At 35.3% G+C, this 19687-nt stretch overlaps 1 protein-coding gene across 4 annotated transcripts; it reads right to left on the minus strand.

The window, feature by feature from the left end:
• Nucleotides 1-1412: 1412 nt before the first annotated feature.
• Nucleotides 1413-16517, minus strand: LOC110824908 (PH, RCC1 and FYVE domains-containing protein 1-like). 4 transcript variants are annotated; one of them, XM_088208908.1, is made up of 10 exons: nucleotides 16336-16516; nucleotides 15858-16080; nucleotides 12110-12196; nucleotides 11714-11803; nucleotides 11139-11219; nucleotides 10793-10987; nucleotides 8571-10700; nucleotides 6204-6350; nucleotides 4712-5094; nucleotides 1413-2013 (listed from the first exon to the last, which is right to left on the minus strand). In XM_088208908.1, the coding sequence occupies exons 2-10, from the start codon at nucleotides 15912-15914 to the stop codon at nucleotides 1881-1883; spliced, it is 3303 nt and encodes a 1100-aa protein (XP_088065034.1). In that variant the 5' UTR covers nucleotides 15915-16080; nucleotides 16336-16516; the 3' UTR covers nucleotides 1413-1880. The 4 variants fall into 4 exon arrangements, with proteins under 4 accessions (XP_088065034.1, XP_088065035.1, XP_088065032.1 ...); XM_088208909.1 differs by having other exon boundaries at nucleotides 16459-16477; XM_088208906.1 differs by having other exon boundaries at nucleotides 15858-16516.
• Between the last annotated feature and the right edge of the window lie 3170 nt (nucleotides 16518-19687).

A 19687-nucleotide genomic window follows, 5' to 3' on the forward strand; every position in this document is an offset into this window, starting at 1 on the left:
ACACACCTCTTATTCGCTATTTGGATCGTAAAAAATTTTAATATATAATATTTAAAAAAAATTATATTTGTTTTAATAATAGTAAATGATATTTGACTGATAAGTTTTAAAGTGAATTTTTAAACCACTAAATTAATGGTATTTAATGAGTATTCTATTTGTTTCCTATTACATTATCATCTAATTTAATCAATTTTATATATGTTCTAATAATTAAAATTTTATTAAATATAAAATTTTAATTTAATTATATATAATTATTATTTATTTAAATATAAATATAATTATATTAATAAATAATTTTTTTTTACATATTTTTTTTATAACATTTACTATTATATATAATATATAAAAATAAAATAATAATTTAACTAAAAATATAATTATAACATCCTATCATTTAAATAAAAATATGCCATTAACATACATTAATATACTATTATCCAAACATAAAAAAATTTTATCATTACAATTTTATATTATTACTATTCAATTACGGTTACTATTATAATTATATATTAATTAATCATCATTAAAATTTATCTAAATAAAAACCTTAGTTAAGCCCGGTCAAATCACCAACAAATTGCCAGGTTACTTGTGCTGCTTGTTTTGTTTTTCTTTTTCCAAATCAAATTTATAAATAAATCATGTTGAAGGATATATTATCTTAAAAAATGTATCTCAGTGAGTTTATTGCTTATTTCAGCTGTTTAGTTTATAAAATCTTTTTGTTTAATAACATTAAATATATTCTCGTCAAATACTTGTGTTTGTTTGGTTTAGTAATTTAGTTTTCGGTTTTATTTCGGGAGGATTTTTTATGACAAATTTAAAAGTACAAGTAAATACTTAAAAAAAACGCGAATTCTTATGATAAAAACTTAAAACGAGATACTGAAGAAAATAGAAATATAGATCCAACTTTTAGGAATATATATATATGTATTTCTTCCACCACAAATTAAAGTTGTCATTTTTCAAAATAACTTTACTTAAATTAGTCAAAATCAGATTCAAAACCAAGTAAAAATGGTGTATGGAGTTCTAATTTTGGCTCAAACTAAAGCCAAGCTAAAATAAACATTTTTTAATCCTTTGATGGGAAAACCAGAAACAAGACGAAATAATGTTTGACCCAGTTTTATCGAGACTAAAATTTAAAATCTCTACTTGTTTTCATACCCCTTAAAAAATAATTTTCCAAACAACTTTGGTAAGAAAGCTAAATTTACATTTTTTAAAAAAAAAAAATGTAATGAACTCCTTATTCTTGTTTTGCTTTTTTTTTTTTTTTTTTTTTTTGGGTTTAAACAACTTCTGTCTTACATCCATCATAAACTTCTTTTTCTTAAAAAGGAAAACAAATCTCTTCATTTTTTTTCAAATTTTAACAAAAGAAAACTTAAGAATATCAATAAAAGATCAGAGATTTATATGACATTTCATATGACATGAAATTACTCTTATAAGTTAGGAACTTGACATGAAATTACTCTTATAAGTTAGGAACTTTACCTCGAACTTAGATTGTGGTTGGAGGGGGAGCTGATATGCATCGGCTCTGTGGATGTTTAGATGCAGCCTTCTCCTGGAATATATCTTCCCTTGTGGAATTTACAAGCAATTAAGAATCCAGAACTACAAATTCTACTTACAAAGAATTCACTCATCACCCCCTTCACATTTTCTCCCTTCCACGGAGAATACATTCACAATTCAGAACATACGGGGAGCCGAAGATTGAGGCACTAAAAAAATGCACCCCAGCTCTTTCTACAAACAAAACCTGAGAGGGTTCAATTCTTTGCTTCTCTATACTCTTTTAACCTGAAATTTTTCCTGAAATTTTTTTACCACTAAACTTCAGATTAGCATAGTCAGTGAGCTAATCCCTCCTTTCCTATCCCCAAACTTGGCTTCTCCAACATTGGAACATTGTACTGCTGATATACCCTAGCTCGGTTAGCTGCCCACCACTGCTCCGCTTGTTTCTCACTAAACCGTTTTCGACTGCAGTGTCAGAAACAGCATATAAAAAGTTAACATCATTGGCATTTTTACTATTTTTGTTCAAATAAGTCTGTAACTTTTTTATTTTTATTTTTTGGTTTTTGTTTTTGTTCAACTGCACCTCTGAAGTTCTTAATTTTGTGTAAGTAGACTCCTCTCTTAACAGAAACCTAAACTGCTATTTTGTCTATATGTCACATGGCAAGTGACGTGGCCATATCACCCAGACAAAATTGGCTTGCTGCGTGTGGAGCATCCAAGTGCATGCCAAAGTCTGCAACATATAAACACACAAACAGATCTGCTCATCCAAGTGATGTGGCCGTTTTGGGGTTTTTTTTCTTTTTTCTGTACTGTAGATCTTACCAGCATAATCAATATCCACCAATAAACAAGGAGTTCATTGGTCGATGCTTCAACTAAACAGGAAGGTTAGAACAAAGATTTTTCTATTAAAAAAAGAATTTATATACAAAGATTGAGCAATCATCTTCACTGTCAAGTTCTGTTGCTCATAGTAAAGAGAGAAGAAGAAAGTGAGTGCTGGAGCAAATGAAGCATCAAATACCAGAGCTAATGGTCCATATTTTCTACACTGTTGAAGAGGCAGAGGATGAACTCCCTACACATACTAGCAGGTGGGCAGCAGAAGCAATAATTGAAAAACACGGATTAAATAAAATAACAACTCAAGCTCAAAGGTTCCAGGTCCTTTTTTCCATTCATCTGGACTGTGAATCTGAAGAGGAGTTTCCTAAAGAAGCTTCAACCATCACTACTCGTCCACATACTGGATTTTCTCTAAGGACAGAAGCCTCTCCTAGAAACTGTGAGAGTTCTCAAAGACCACTATATCATCTAAATCTTCTGTAACTCTAGACTATGGTGTAGGAGAGGGATTCCCCAAGCAGAAGTAATCATGCCACTAAAACTATATCAGAGTCCCAGCATTATAACAAGAGCATGTAACTATTGGTTAGTTCTGTGCCAACCAAATTGGCTGACCACGCGTCATCTGCATCAATTTCAGGATCCATGGGGTCCTTACATGACAGAAGTATGTATACCAATACTAACTGTGGGAGTATATATCATGGCTCCATTTGCTCTTTGTAATAGAAATAGTTGGCCGAGAGGGAAAAAACAAAGCTCAGAGTTGAGTCAAATATTTTAAGGTTGCAATGGAATTTCTCAGAACCTGTTTTCTTGAAAGTATTTCTGTTGATTCTTTGTGTTTGACATTTTGCCTCAGCTGATAAAAAGTAATTGAGGAAGATAGATTATGTCGTCCACTGGAGGCATCAAGACAGTTAAAGCTGGTAAGTAGAAAGCATCATTATGCCCTAGATTTTGGGGCAAGAGGAGATGGGCGAGAAGGGCAGATATGTTTGCGTGTTATATGTTCCTAGCATGCATCCATGAGGATGCCATACTGATGACGACTTAATTTGACATTGATGATGTGCCCATCTCACATGCGATGTGACACATAGACTATTGCTGCTTTGAGTGTCTGTTAAAGGAAGGTCGCATTTAAGTAAAACTGAAAACCTCAAGGTGTATTTGGATGTTCAAGACCATAAGGTGGATTTTAGCCTTCAAGAAAATGTATATGTATATTTTCATTATTTGTGCTCTGCATATAAGCCTTTCACCCAAAATTCTATTTACAAAGGGAAGAGGAAAGGAAAATGAACTAGTAAACAAGGCACGGAAACTATATGTATTTCACCAACATTTGTCCATCAAAATTCAAATTGAAATTTGCATACATATGCTGAAATCATAATACGCAACCTCAAGTACACATAGAAAAAGGACATGAGAATTAACAGAGACAATCGATACAATATTGTTGATGTTATAACAAAATTGAGAAATTGAAGAATGAGGCTACGAGGATTTAGACAGCAAAGGATTAAGGAAATCAGAAGCCTGTAAATTTCAATCCAAGTTCACACGTTTGAGAAGATAGAAGGTTGAAGAGCTTACAATGGAATTGGGAAAACAAATAGAGCATTTCTTTTGAAATTATCTTATTAAAGATTGGAACGGGTGGATAAAAAACCTTTTCTAAAATAAAATAAAAAAATCCAGATGCAACTTCATGATTTAAATAGATTTTGTATCACAAATCTATTAAATATTACATATAAATGGCATAGTATGCATGATCAAATTCATGTTTTGGTTAAACAAATACTCCCCGAAGGTATTTTGTCATCCATTCTTGACTCTCCCATAAACAACAATATTTCCCAAAAGTAGGAAGCAGACCAATGCATAGAAAATCCCATTTAACTGGTTTTTTTATGGTAAAACATGTTAAAAAAGAGCAGTAAAAGACTTTTAACTATGAGGTAGTGATAATGAATTAACTGGGATACATAACTGCTGCACAGGGTTCGAAACTTCAACAGTTCAAGCTTGCCAAAAGTAACTCCAAAACTAAATAAGATGGCATTAAGGGAAGCCAAAGTGAATTCTGCGACAATGAAAAATCAATCAAAGATCCCCAGTAAATAATTTTTAAAACAAACACTCGAGCGTCTTGCAGTTCTTCAAGGTGCTAGAGTTAAAATCTTGTGCTACAGATATGTTTGCATGGTGTCAACTCTAAAATTAGATCTTAAAAGTTAAAATTGCACAAGATATATCTGAGTGAATGAATTGTAGCTCGTAGTTGAATATGTCATACCTGAAGCGGACACGCTTAAGATCTTTGACACCTCCAGGCAAGGCAACAAGGGTAATATAGACACCAGGTTCATCTTGTTCAACCCATTCATCCCCGTAGTTGGGCTCAGCTTTTGCTCTGCTCCTGTTTCTGGCAGTTGCTTCCAAATGTACTGCTTCAATGTGGTTGCAGTTGTGGTTATAATTGGTGCTTAAGCCATTAGAAACCACTACACCATTTGATCCATTTGAATCTAATTCATGGCATGTTCTGGGACTGCTCAGTTGTTCACTGCCTCCAGAAGAAAAATCTCTAGTGGTGGGGCTAGAATAATGAAATGATGGTGAATTGCTGTTGTCATTTCTTGCTGCTCCAATTGGTAATCTTTCAGCCATCTCCTTCAACTGTCAAGATAAATTCAGATGAATTTTGATCTGTCCAATTTACTCTCTGAAAATGATGTTTATGCTACTATCTATAAGAACAAGTTCCGTGAATCAAGACAAACTGGTGCTTCTGTGGGCAAGAATAAAGCATTATGCTGCCAAAGCTTGATCTCTGATTATAACACAGTAATCATAACTTTTTTCTCTGGTTCTATGTTAATGCCAAGAGATTAATTGGCACCGAGAAATTTCCTGGAAGATGGCTAGGTTTCGCATCCACTTTCAAGGTTTGGTATCATCATATCTAGGTCCCTATATTATCTTACAAAAAAATTATATTTCCTTTGTTTCTTCACTTCATGGCCTTATGTTGGGTCTGCACATGCACATAAAATGTACATCTCAAGAGAAAACAAACTGTTGCCCACGAGGTGTCAAAATCAGTTCCATTGTATTGGAGTTTGCTGCGTTTCTTTTTGAGGATAAAAATTATTGACCTATCGTACCATTCAGATTTTTCAGTTTATCAGACCATCAAAGACTTCATCTCAATTTATTGAAGGAGAAACTACAGTTTTATCCCTTCTCATTTTACCCATTTCATAATAAAACCATGTGATTTGTTTTGTGATAGTTGATTTCATTGAGATTCTATAACTAAACAATAGAATAATTTTGTTATCTTGATGATTGAGTAAATCTTGCATTCATCTGTCAAAGAGAAAACTGGAAAAGGTGTCATTTCCTATTATGATGAATAATCAAGTCTGTAACATAAAGTAGCATTTACAAAATATTGAACTCCATACTTTACATTTGAATTTCATTAATTTATCAAAAAAATATAAAAGAAATCTTTAATAAGAAATGACATTAAAATTATGTGCAAATAAATGGATTACCAACATAATACTTACCCTTTTCTCTTAAAGTGAAAATTCCAGATAGTTGAATATTTATAAAAAACATAAGCAAAAATTACAAGGGGAGAAACTGTAATTTTGCCCTTATTTTAAGGAGAATGCACATAATCTCCTGAATTTTGTGCTAAAGGTTCTCTACAGTTTTTTTTAAAAAGGAAAACTGTAGAGTCACGACATGAAGATTTAAAGATGTGTTCAACTTACTTGTGCTGTTAGGGATTTAATTACTTTCTTTGCTGCTTTACATTTTGTAGTTTCTTCCGCTGCAACTGCAATGGCTTCTTTCAGCTGTTTAGTTGTTCTTTCCAGCTCAACATCTTGAAGTTGTGCTTTATGAGTAAGTTCTGCCACCTAGATCACAATCAATTACTTGCAACTTAAAATATCTACCAGTCCATTCAAAGCACTATTGCAAAATCAGCATATATTTCATCATAACTTTCAAACATCAAGTTCTCAGGCTACATACAAAGTCATTTACAGACAAATAATAAATGACTAGAGTAACAGTAGCTCATGTTGGCCAAAAAGTAGTATCTAAACTAGGAAGTTCTTATGGAAGTAGAATTCAAGCTATCTAGGAATATCAATCCCTATTCTTTTGTATTGTTATCTTCCATGCTTGAACTCCATGTCAATCGCTACAGCTATATGTGCAAACATGGTTGGAATAACTTCTCCATAAATCAATATTTGTCATTTCCTCGTCCTTGCTGAAAACTAGGATTATCTCTTTTATATGTTTTTCCAGACATACAAAGAAGAATCCATAATGTTGCCAATGATGCAAAACGAGAATAGGCTAAAATGGAATGATTTCGTATTAGGAAGTATTTTTACAATATTTACGTAACTTTGGTAAATTCTTACACTATTAGACTATTTATGAGAAACACAAACTACTTAGGAATATTACCTAATATAGGAGTTATTCCATTGCAGTTTTTTTATTTAATTTCTTACAGTGAGCACCTTATTCTACACTTCCTTTTTATTTTTAAAGTATCATTAACCATAAGCACCATGGGGGTGCAAACTCAAGTGAAAAAATATTTACAAATCAATCATAGTATCTGTCAAATCACCAAGAAAATAATATGGTTACTAACCTGAAAAATAGTACATAACTTTGAACTAAAAATTATTGTCTAGTCATATTTCCTGTTTATCTCATGTTTTCACTTCTCTGCTATTGTTCTGTTCTAGCCTACTTCTATTAATCTCCTCATATATCTTCAGTTTAATTGCCAATTTCCTCTATTTCTTTCCACTATTGATCTAATTTTCCCCTAACTACAGACTATCAGGGATAAGCTCTCCAAAATCCATATATAACGCTCAATCCAAAAGTTGTAGGCTCATATTGGATTATAGCAAATACAAACGTAACCACAGCATCTCCTAAGCTTTCTGATAAAAGGCTAATTACCATTTTAGTCTCACTATAGATACAGTTACAAAATAGTAATTTTTTTCTCGAAATTGGATCCTTAATCTATCATAAATGTATCTATTCTAGTATTTTTAGAAATTAATTTAGGAAAAAATTTTGCCTATTTAGAAACTATGTTACTTTTAAGATAAAAGACCTAATTTCTAACATAGTCTGAAGTTACTCGAGTAAAATGGTTATTAGTCTTAACAAACATGAAAATAAAATTAAATACATTGCTATTTCAAAAAATAAATAAATACATTGCACCCAAAAAGCTTTATAAATTATGAGTGTTAATCCCACTCCCTAAGTCTAGCCAAGCAAAGATGTCTAAGTGTCTCCTTATGAGCACAAGCCCTTGAAAATAAATAATCTTTTATATGCTTAAGCCAATATTTTTAGGGTCTGATGCAGAATGGACTAGACAATGAATTTTTAAAATAGATTAGGTATGCATTCTATCTCATCTATATTTATAATAGCATGGGATAAGGAATTTATTAAAACTAGCTTTTAATTTCCAGTTTAAATTCTTTTAAATACTTAGTTTCTATTGGAATTCTGTAGTTATAGTTAGATTATGCTTTTAGGTTTAACCACTACTGCAAGTAACTTTGTAATTTACTTATGAGATAAAGCTTTTGGTCAACAAATTATCATGGGAGTTTTCTCAATAAATTGGCTGTGTGATGTGATCAAATATTAAGTAAGATGCTTAAGAACCACTTTCTTAGATGTGATGTCTAAGAAATTCTAGCTATCATGTTTACCTCGAGGTTTATTTGAAATTCCTGAGCAGGCAAAAATTAATCTTAATTTGTCCTATATCATGACCATATTAGATTCCAGCCATGTACAAGTGTGAAACAGTTGCTAAGTACCATAACGATATGGAAATACAAGTTAAAAAATTACATTATGAACTAGCTTTAATATTAGTAAAAGATATTATTTATATTTCAATGTCAGTCTAAGCAAATACTTTGACTATCTTTCTAGGAGAACAATCCTTTAGTACTATATATTTGAGTTCATGCCCTGTTTCAATATTTCCACAAGATAATGCCATGAAGCAAGAAAGAAAGAAACCACCAAAAAAAGAGCTTTACATAAATGACCAATCTAATTAAGTATACCTGAGCTCTTAATTTAATGATTTCCTCACTCAGGCTATCATTTGTCCTTTTAGCATCGCCGACAAAAATCTTTGGTGACGCAAGCCCTGATAATGTTGGTGTTGGTGTAGTAGCACGAGGTGGGCTAGATCGTCTTGATGTAGGTGAAGATGCTCGAGATACAATTCTTGATCCAGGGAGAGAAGCTGAAAAAAACTTCTTGGATGATCCAAACATTTGGTTTGAAGATCTAGAATGTCCATTGGACTGAGAAACCCCACTTGGAGGGGATGAAACCCTGGTAGTGCTAAAGCCTAGCTTCTTGTTTCTTTTAGAAGAACCACTTTCCATTTCCTTGGATAATTCAATAGAAGAATTTCTAGTAAGTTGGATGTTAGGCCTAGAATCCAAAGATTCACTCATTTCAACATGATTTCGTCGTTGATTTATACTTCCTCTTCTACTTAGAGAAGAGTGAGATGAAGAGTTTGTTTCAGTAGCTTTCTTGAGTTTTTCATAACAATTATCACAAACACGATAAGGTTTGTTAGGAATGGGTGCCATGGAAGCCTTTAGAGACTTTTTCCCACTGCACGAATGGCAAAAAGCAAGTCCACAGTTATAGCAATTGTGTCGTTTCCTTTTGAAATTAAATGGAAAGCGGCATCCCGAACAAATTGACTGATCAACACCAGAGATCCACTTGTGAAGACAGATAGCAGCAGTAAAGCTAGAACCACAGACAATGCTTTTGACTTGCTTGTCCTTCAAAGCTTCAACTAATGAAGGAGAATTTCTATCATCAGCATCCCCATGACCTAAGCGACCATTTGCACCTTTTCCCCAAGTGTAAACTTCAGTTCTAGATGTTAAAACTGCAACATGATAAGCACCACATGCTATTTCCTCCACAAAACTTTTCACAAGATTCCCCTCAATGCGGATAGGGAACTTACCATCAGCTTGAGGATGTCCTAGTTGGCCATATACAGGGCTTCCCATAGTGTAAACATGGCCTGTTGTTGTAAGTGCAACAGTCAAACTGTGTCCACAGGCCACTTGACAGAAGTTTGACTCAACAAGAGCTGCAACACAAGTGGGCACTAGTCTTGCTTCTTTGTCACCATGACCAAGACGGCCTTTATCTCCATCTCCCCATGTAAAAAGTTTACCAGAGGAGCAGTTGCTAGAACTTGAAGACCCAACCATGACTTCAACAACCGCAGCAGTATGCCAAACACCACAGGAAGTTCGCACTGTTCGAAGGCCCTTAAGGGACTCGACTTCCCTCGGGATTGAAAAACTCTGACGATCCCCATGTCCTAGGACACCAAAGGTTCCATCACCAAAAGTAAATAATTGCCCTGCAGAGGTTACCACAGCTGTGTGCCATGGTCCACATGAAACTGATGAGACATGTATTCCCTCCAGAGGCCCATTTAATTTCTTTGGAACCCACTGACTTGCTTCAGTTCCATGACCAAGGAGTCCAAAATTGTAAGTGCTACCACCCCATGTGTACATATCCCCAGAAAGTGTTACAGCACAAGAATGGTACTCCCCACATGCTATAAGTTCAACGTTGACATTTTTTAGTGAATCTATAAGCTTTGGATGTGAGACATCAGAGTCTACACCATGCCCCAGTCTACCTCCTAATTCCTCTCCCCAAGAAAACAGCTCTCCTTGCTTTGTCACCAAAGCAGCATGTTGCCTACCACAAGCAATATTCTGAACATCCAGCGTGACAGCAGATTCTAAAGCTTTAGGCACAAGAGAATCCATCTTAACACCAAGAGAGACTCCAGCTCTATGCATTCCACCACCCAAAATGCCATCACCGGTACCTTCACCCCAAATAAAAACATCTCCTAAAGAATCACCATCATCATGACCAGAGCCCTGGCTTGAAGAACTAACAGCACTTGACAAACTAACTCTAAAAGCCTCACCATTCATACCCTTCATCCGCCCAGCATTTCCATCTGAACCACCAGATGACAGAGAATGGATTGATCCAGAAACAGATTCTAATGGAAATAAGGCTTTAGGAGGCATTGCATATAATATTACGTCATTTAAAGCCTTGTCTAAACCAACTTTAGGAGGGCTTCCATATGGAGTACGAAGACGAAGGGCATCCATACCATCCTATATAAACAAGAATTCCCTCTCTTAGTGTATAAAAACTGTCAAGTAAATATTAGTAACTAGGGGTATAGGGGTTGGACAGTAAAGAAGACCTTCTGAGAGCTACCACCACTGCCAAATGCAGAGCCCAAAGGAGAACTTGTTTGGGTTTGTGCTCTAGGGCTAGTAGCTTCAGATGAAACTCCATCACCCCGCAATTCTTCTCTACCTTTCCGCTGGGTACCACGTGATATTAGTGCTTTTAGACCAGTAAACCAGACTTCAGCTTCATCTTTATCCTTGCAGATCTGGTTAGGGAGAGTATTAATGGACAATATGTTGCAAATTAACAGAAAGATGAAACATACATATAAAGAAAATGAGATACTTAGAAATAAGATACATCCTGAGGATAGAGAGTAAAAAACAAAATCTGACCACCGAGAAAGATAAGCTTACCACATCCAATGACCTGTCATTATATATAAGAGAAAATGACTGGTACTCTTTCTCAGGCCTAGGATACCTTTGAAATATTGGCTGCAGCAGACAAAATAATGAAGTGATCACTAAGTACAGCAGTGTCTCGAGGAGAAAATAATTGAAATTTTACTGGAATTCACAACTGGCATCACTTATGATAAATGCTAAACATACTTCACAAAACAAGGATCACACTTAATTGCCCATGATAGAATGTCCGTAATAACTTTGATGCTCCCATCACAATATAGATCATCATATGAACAAAACAAAAGACCATTCAGTTCTATAAAGGAGTCAATAATGAAGCTGGGACACATGAAACTTTCAAATAGATATCCAAGGAAAGTACGTATTCGATTCTGGCACAAAAAATTAACATCTCGCATCACCCAGAAACAAAATCAAATCTCACAGGTAATGTTTGATAAAATAAGAATTAAAAAAGAAACATTGTTATAATTATCTCCTTGCAAAAAAATTGCATGGAATCAATAGAATTATTTGCATAGTCAATATAGTGTATAATATCTTAACAAGGATATACTTACAGTACGCTGCCCAGGTATGATTCTGGAGACTTGACTCAGTTTAAGGTGTTTCTCGTCTTTCCCAGAAAACCATATCAGTGCAGACTCATCCTGAAGGGAAGAAAAAAAAAAAGCTAAGCTATCCAGCATACCACTCAGTCTTATCAAACTAAAGTATGGTTTGTGACATTTCCCCAGTTGCAATTGCATCTAAAATAGTTCTTCACATTCATATAGACATGCAAACATAGTATGACTACTGAGATCTTTATGCCTGTCTTGCAAATAAAGGCCTGAAGTTGTTCATGGAAATTTAAAACGGATGATAGTCTCACATAGCTGCAGCAAGAAAGAATGTGGATTTTCTTCCTTTAGTACCTAGAAGGGAATCAGCAATGTTATTTTAACATATCTTACATTAGCCAGCCTGAAGGGGCAAAATTTGGGCTTTCCTCTACGTCCGTACTTGAGCAAATGGGCTCCCTTCTTAAGAGATGTGATGGCCTGTTCCAACGGACAAGCAAATATCTGAACTAAAACATAGAAAGCATGATCTGCAAATCTTTCATGTGAAACAATATTTTAATCATAAAATTTTATGATAAGAATAATCCTACATGAAAAGGAAGATACTGAAGATTCTACATAAGCAATAGAAGATGATACCATATGAACAAAATAATCATTTGAAAGATTTTGCAAAGAAAAAAATACTAATAAAAATAGCTGCTGGAATTATATCACGAAATAAGAGCAGTTTTACAATTAAAAGTTAATGAGATTTACTTGATTGTAAAAGATTCAGTTGGGCAATCTTTTCAAAGCCTAACACCATTTAGTGATGCAGAAACAATAAAGGAACATAAATGTTTTCAAAATTTTTACATCAAAATGAATAGGAAGATCTAACTTCCTTTCCCAATAGAGTTCTAGTTCTATTATAATAGATAATTAATTAGCTTTTTGTCTAGTCAGTAGATTTTCTAGATTGACGTAAGATTTCAAATTTTGATCACATCTTGGTGCCTGTAGATAGCATACCCTAGTTTACTTATTTGGTAGACTATCCATATGATTATCACACAAATATTAAGATATTCATTTGATTATTTAGATCCGAAATCTTCAATGTGAGTTCTTGGTAAATTTTCTCTACATATTATGCTCAAGTTCTCCTTACATCAACTGGTATCAGAGCCTAAAATCAATCATATTTTTTTTAGATATCAAAGCCTAAATGCAATCATGTTATCCTAATCTTCTCATTAAAACTTCACAAAATCCTAAAATTGTAAATCAATTGCCAACAAAACATCAACAACAGCCGACACAGAGAGAGAGAGGCATCACAATAACTTTTGGCTCCAACCCAATCGCCAGCCTCCATCTGGAAGTGGTCAACTGCTCCTTCATTGGTTTTAAAGTGATCAGTTCCTCCACCAAGCTCCAGAGCTCACCATTGCTGGAAACTAAGGCGCTTACTGCCTTGACGTTTTACTTGCTGCTACTTTGCCCGAACTTGCCACTCCCGAACATAACAAAAGAGACCAATGCCAAATCAAAAAACAGGGTTTCCAGTCGAACCCCTCATCAGAAAATCAACATCGGGGACCACTGAAATCCAGTGTGTGATTCTCACACACCTACCAACGCGCATGGGTTTTCTTCTGGAGCTGAGTTGTGCCTTCAGTGGGCTATTTTGGATCTAAGTTGATTTTAAAGCCATTTCTGGGTCATTTGAAGTCACCTTCTTCCTGCACTTTTGCCATAGCTTATGCAATTTCGTGAGGAAGTTCGGGATCTGTTCAGCTTAAAGTTGCTTCCCAAAAGTAAGAGTTTCTACTATGAAAACTAGATGAATATTCCAATTCATTAGGCAAATTTCTTCCTTAACATACAACTAAACTTTGTCTTTTTCTTAGCCTGCCTTTATCTGGAAAAAAGAATCATCATACAACTAAAAACCTTACATTATAACTACCTTTTCGTCAGCTTTTCCTTTATCTTACAAAAAAATTCTCCAATCTTATTGTGCATTCTTAAGCAAGTTATAGCTTTACTACTTTAAGCAATTACAGGCTTCCCTAACATCTTTTTCTTTTACTATCACCTCTTGGGAATATCCGTATTTGATTTACCATGTTTACACCATGGTAAACAAATCTAATGACATTAAGACCTTGAAATTATCTGTGATGGAATTAAGCAATATATACAGAAAGTTGGAGATCCTAGGCTGCAAAAAGATCACGTCCACTGATTAGATGAAAATTTTGACAAAAAAGATGAAAATTTTCTCTGTCATCAAATTCTACTGATTAGCAATATTTTGCAAAGAGATCATGTCATCATATTCACAGTTGTTGAGATTTCTGGCGAAAAAGAAATTCTATGATGTTTAGCCATCGAAATAACTAAAAATTGATATATAGGAGCCTGATCCAGCAGAGAAAGGTTGTAAAGATGTGGAAAATGCTAGCAAGGGAACATCACCAATCTAGAGATCTTAAAAAAAAATGTAAGAACCATCACCCACTTTTAAACAAGTAAGAGGAATAAAAACATTATATAGCTACAAAATGGTCTTCCAGGGGCTCTTGTGAATTGAACTATCTCTAGCAATTGAATTCCAATTCTTCCTATGAAACCCATATTTACTCTTAATAACCATACGTCAGGATGAAGACAGTTTCAGCAGAAACCATCATAGTCATTTAGCCATTAGAAATAAGTTTCTAGACATAAGATTCCCACTACTTATATCCTCCATCTTTCTTAGGGAGGCAATACACATCATGTTTATTCAAATGTCTCAAAATCCTATTTGCCCCAAAACAAAGGAAGTTCTGCATAATTCTCTTAATTTTCTCAATCACCCCCTTTAAGCAATTCTAAATAAAGAAAGGCGATACAAGGAGGTGTTAGATATTCAAGTTTGCATGGGTAAAACATACCTTCTAAAAGAATAACCCACTCTTCAAACAATCAAGCCTCTTAGAGACCTTATTAATTAGAGGGTTCCAAAAAGACTTCCCCTGAAGGTTCTGCCCAAAGGAACTCCTAAATAGTTGAAAGGCTAAGGTAAGACATCATGCCCAATAAGCTCAGCTAAGTCTTGAAATAGCATTATCCTCAATATTAATATGTACTAGCCCACTATTGGAAAGGTTGATATGTAACCCCGAGATACTACCAAAGACCTCAAGCAATGTTTTTCTTCGCTAGAAAAAGCGTATTATTAGGAAAAAAATAAAAGAGCACAATCACAGAGAATAAGACATCTTCCTTGAAATGTGATGTGGCTTAGAGGTTGAATAAAAAAATAGTTCTCTACTCTTTCCTTTTGTACCTCTGGATTCACTGTGACACAGATATATTAATGTTGTACATAAGCTCAACTCTCTTCTCCATAAAACAAAAGTAAAAGGTTTAATGATATAGGACATTCTATTGGAAAATTTGACTAGAACAATGAAGGTGGTAAAAGCCTAAAACAGCTTATGAATTAAGATGAAGCCAACTTAAGAGATATAATCTATTTTCAAAAATGAAGATAAACTGTTGAATTCTATGAAAAATAAGAATGCACACACACTAGACACTGCATTTCTATATTTAGGTTTATAAATTTTTTCATTTTCATTTCGGTCTTGACTCATCTAATATAAATCTTGCAAAAATATCATTTTTTTTTATTAAGTCTATTAAGATAGTTGCAAAAAATTACGTATTCAAGATAATTGCAAAAAAATATCATTATCTTCTATTAAGTCCAAAGACAGGTAAACTATGAATAGACATTCTACAGGAGCTTGTTAAATATTTAAATTCCAAAACATCATAGATAAAGTGAAATCATAAAACATTTTCATCAATCTCTAAGAAAAAAAACCTAATAATATGCCTATGTTATTCTCATGAATTTTATTTAATCAAATATAAATTAGATCCGGATATAAAGGACTAGCACACTTGACATATTCACTACATCAGATTGTGCATTAGCTACAGAAGAGCAACAATAAACACACTAAACATATAACCATTTTCCATCTTCTACGTTACAATCCTCAATCATTCCAAATTATGGATTCAGTAGCATCAAACAACAAAGAGAGAGATGGAGAGAGGGAGTAACACTCTTCATATCAGATAATAAGGTTACCAACTCAATGTCCCTTTCCGCCGCACCCGCCCTTGACTGCTCGGCCACCGCAGCCATTTTCTCCAGTATCAAGAACTGACTATCAGCAACATGACCGTATCTTCATCCTAATCATACACCTTCATCAAAAACAAAATCGACATTCAAAATGCGCAAATTTCCAGCTCTCTCTCCCTCTCTTCAACAAATTGCCTCATTGAAGCTCAGTTCTCTCCCCCAAGCCCTAGATCAGTCAAACAAAAACACATGACGGATTTCACATTGGCAGCACTTCAGTTTGGAATTAAAAAAAAAACTAATAAAACTAGTTCAAAATAAGCGAATCTCCATTCCGATTCGGACAGAAACTAAGCTGAAATTGAAGAGACTCTTTCAACTTTGGAGATTTAAAATCCGAGAAAAACAATGAAACTACAGCTTTCGGTTCTTTTGAGGCGGGGAAAACGACGAGAGAATAAGTAAAGAAAATGTAATGTACTCTTTAAGATTTTCTCAGTCGTTAGGTGAGAGGTGTTTGTGAGCGGAGAGAAAATGCGAGAAAATAAGCGAGAATGTGAAGGAAAGTGATGAGGTGGTGAAGTTTTAGACAAAGACACTGTACCAGTACTGGTAGTACTGAGAGTGAAAGAGAGAATCTAATTGAAAAGTTTGTTGAAAATGATTGGTTCTTCTCTTTTTATATCGCTTACAGAAAGAAAACACTATTGCCACTCCCAGTTTTCACTTTCTCCAGTCTGCTTTAGCGAGTTTCTTTATAAACGCAGGGGGAACGCAGGCCTGCCAGTAGCAAAACGAAATCAAGGATTCACGAAAATTGAGCGGTACCAGAGGATGGGGACGGTACCGTTTTGCTGCTTGCCTAGAGAGCCGTTTGATTTTCGGTGCTTACTTGTCGGAAAACTAGGGCCCAGATCTTGCCACGTGGAGGATTGCTAGAGGACGAACCTTTGTTAGGAAGTAAAAGTCGGACCAATAATAATAATTACAAAGTCAATTAGGCATTGTACGAAATAATTTTTTATGATATGCTCTTATTTCTAGTGATTTTCTTCTTATTAGATGCAATTATTGCTTCTAATTTAGTAGCAAATGTTATTATGATTTTTTCAATATATGTTATATTAATTATTTTGTTTTTTAAAAGAATTTGTATAATTTATTGAATTTGGTTTTCTTGGTATACATTTGAATTTCCACGGTGATGATTAATGTTTTATTTTCGAATAATTATATTTATTTTATTTTAATTGTCTTTTAGTCACTAAATTACGATTTTTTATTTATATTATATGTAATTTTATAAAAAAAAATAAATAAGATTGACATGAGAGTTCTCATTTTTTATTATTACGTAGACAGATAAAGTTTAAGAAATTATTAAAAATAAATAAATTCATAAAATTCATATTTAATTTTACATATAAACATATTTAATTTTAAAAATTTTTCTTAACTATAAATTAAAAAATCCGAAAAAAATAAGTATTCAAATGGTATTCTATAATTTATTTATTTTTATATATAAAAAATAATCAAAATACATAAAAGTGAGCATATCAATTTTGTACGTATGTTATGTTTAATGGGTATATATTGATTTTATTGCTATTATGAACAATAAAATAAATGATAAATTATAAAAATAGTTTTTGAAGTGAAATATATAGTTTTATTTTTTTTATATATATTTTAGAAAAATAACTTAAAAATAAAATTTGTAGAACCAGGAAAGGAGGAAAAAAAAAAAAAAAAAAAGGGGGCCACGTCAGCAGCCACGTCAGCAGGCCCGGTCAGCAGTCCCGGCCAACCGGGGCCTGCCACGTGGCAAGACCGCGTCACTCCGAAAGGAGCCACGTTGGCGATCCGCGTGGGTGCGATCCGACGGCCCAGATCAATCGCGCGATCGGACGGCCCAGATTCAATCGCACGGACGGCCCAGATTCAATCAAAAATGAACGGCCCAGATTAAAATAAAATGAACGGCTGTGATCAAAAGGCAAGGGGTTATAAATAGAACCCCCACACCAGACCACAAACCCTAGCCGCCAGCCGCTCGCCGGAGAAGACGAACCAGAGGCCGACCGCCGCCACCCGCCGCCGCACCGGGGAAATTTTCGACCGCCGATCGAGGTAAATTTCATACCCCCGACTCGTTTTTCTCCGCTGATTCCTCCTATGGCCAAATTGAGGCCGAAATCCTGGCCAAACGGCCGGAATACGCGGCCGAAACCCAGCGGCGCCGCCGCGCCCCTCTCGGTTTTTGCCTCCGACGAGGTCCTTCCCGGCCTCCGTTCGATGCAATTTTTATATCATCGTGATCATCATTCTTTTCTCTATAGGTTGACCGAAGCCGAATCACCAAAACACGAACCTCGCCGGAGAGCCGCCGTACCCGAGAGCGTCGCCGCCGGTAAGCTCCGCTTTTCCGTGATTTTTGGCCCCCCGAGGGCCCTAGGGTTGTTTTCTGACAAGGACCAATGCGAGTGTGGCCGAATTCGACCGAAAACAGCCAACCCGAGGCGACTCGCCGCCGTGCCGGAGTTGCGATTTGGTCCGAAAGGGGCCCTGGGCCTAATTTGGATTTTTTTTGGAACACGTGCAGGTACTGTTAGTGTGTTTCAGTTCCCCGGGAAAAATTCAGGGAAAATTAGGGACGGCCTGCAGGCGCACTGTGAATCGTATTCGGATCCCGAAAACAAGTAAGGACCCCTCACCCTATTTCCCATCACGGTATTAAAGTTCAAAATGATAAAACGGTATTTCTTGAATTAACGCATGTGTGAAATTGCTTAAGGTTGCTAATGGAGCCCGAGTCTAGTGTGATTGATGATTTACTGTTATTTGGCCTGTTTTACAGCTTTAAATGCATTATGGGGTTTGATGTGTTCATTTTATAGTTTCGAGTGCATATATTACTGTTTTATTAATTATGGGTTGAATGACTGAAGAACTGATAATGTATGTTGTCTGTTCGGCATGAATTACGATTTGCTTGTTTAAATGTGAATTGATGATGCTTATTGAGGAAAAGGGAAATGAAACATTTTGTAGACTGATAATTGTATGATGGGGTCAGCCTGACTAGATATCCTGGGAGATGGTGGACGGACCGGGTCCGTAGGGAACCCTACCGGGATTGTGATCTCACATGCCGGACGGGGTATGGAGATCTTATGGTTTTGGCACCCATATCGGACGGGGTATGGGGACGGCCCGTTTCACCCTCATACCGGACGGGGTATTGAGGTTTATGGTTTTGGCGCCCATACCGGACGGGGTATGGGGACGGCCCGTTTCACCCTCATACCGGACGGGGTATTGAGGTTCATGGTTTTGGCGCCCATACCGGACGGGGTATGGGGACGACCCTGGAAACTGATTATGAATGTTAAAGGTTAACGGGTAGCGGAACCCCTATGGACCCCCACGGATACTAGTAGGCTGGTAAATGAGAAAAAGATATGTTGTACAATTATTGAATTACAAGAGGCGTGATAAGTGTTATGTTTTACAGCTTATATTATTCCATGATTATGATAATGTTATTATTTTTCTTATATTGTTTTCATAAATTCCACCGAGGTAAGTGGATGGTAAAGGTTTTCATGTTAATAAACGAGTTTATTGTAAATTATGCTCCATTGGTCTTTTTGTGTTTTTCTACCCACCTTTACCTCCGTGACGGTGAGATATCGTGATGTTCTTACTGTGCTAGTGTAGCTCACTCCTTATTTAACCATTTCAGATCAGGAAGACATGGTTCCCGAGCCCGTTCCGCAGGAGGACGACGAAAGGGATGCCTAGAGACTCTGTAGTCATACTCATAGTTT

This window comes from Carica papaya, chromosome 8 (assembly GCF_054855325.1).
Source record: "Carica papaya isolate Zhongbai chromosome 8, ASM5485532v1, whole genome shotgun sequence".
NCBI lineage: Eukaryota > Viridiplantae > Streptophyta > Magnoliopsida > Brassicales > Caricaceae > Carica > Carica papaya.

Excerpts from the sequence above, each read along its gene's own strand:
- LOC110824908 (XM_088208908.1), bottom strand. The coding sequence starts at position 15,914 with ATGGCTGCGGTGGCCGAGCAGTCAAGGGCGGGTGCGGCGGAAAGGGAC. Across the intron at positions 6,351-8,570 it reads TCATTAAATTAAGAGCTCAG|GTGGCAGAACTTACTCATAA; the intron begins GTATACTTAATT and ends ATTGTGATCTAG. Across the intron at positions 2,014-4,711 it reads CTTAAGCGTGTCCGCTTCAG|TCGAAAACGGTTTAGTGAGA; the intron begins GTATGACATATT and ends CTGACACTGCAG.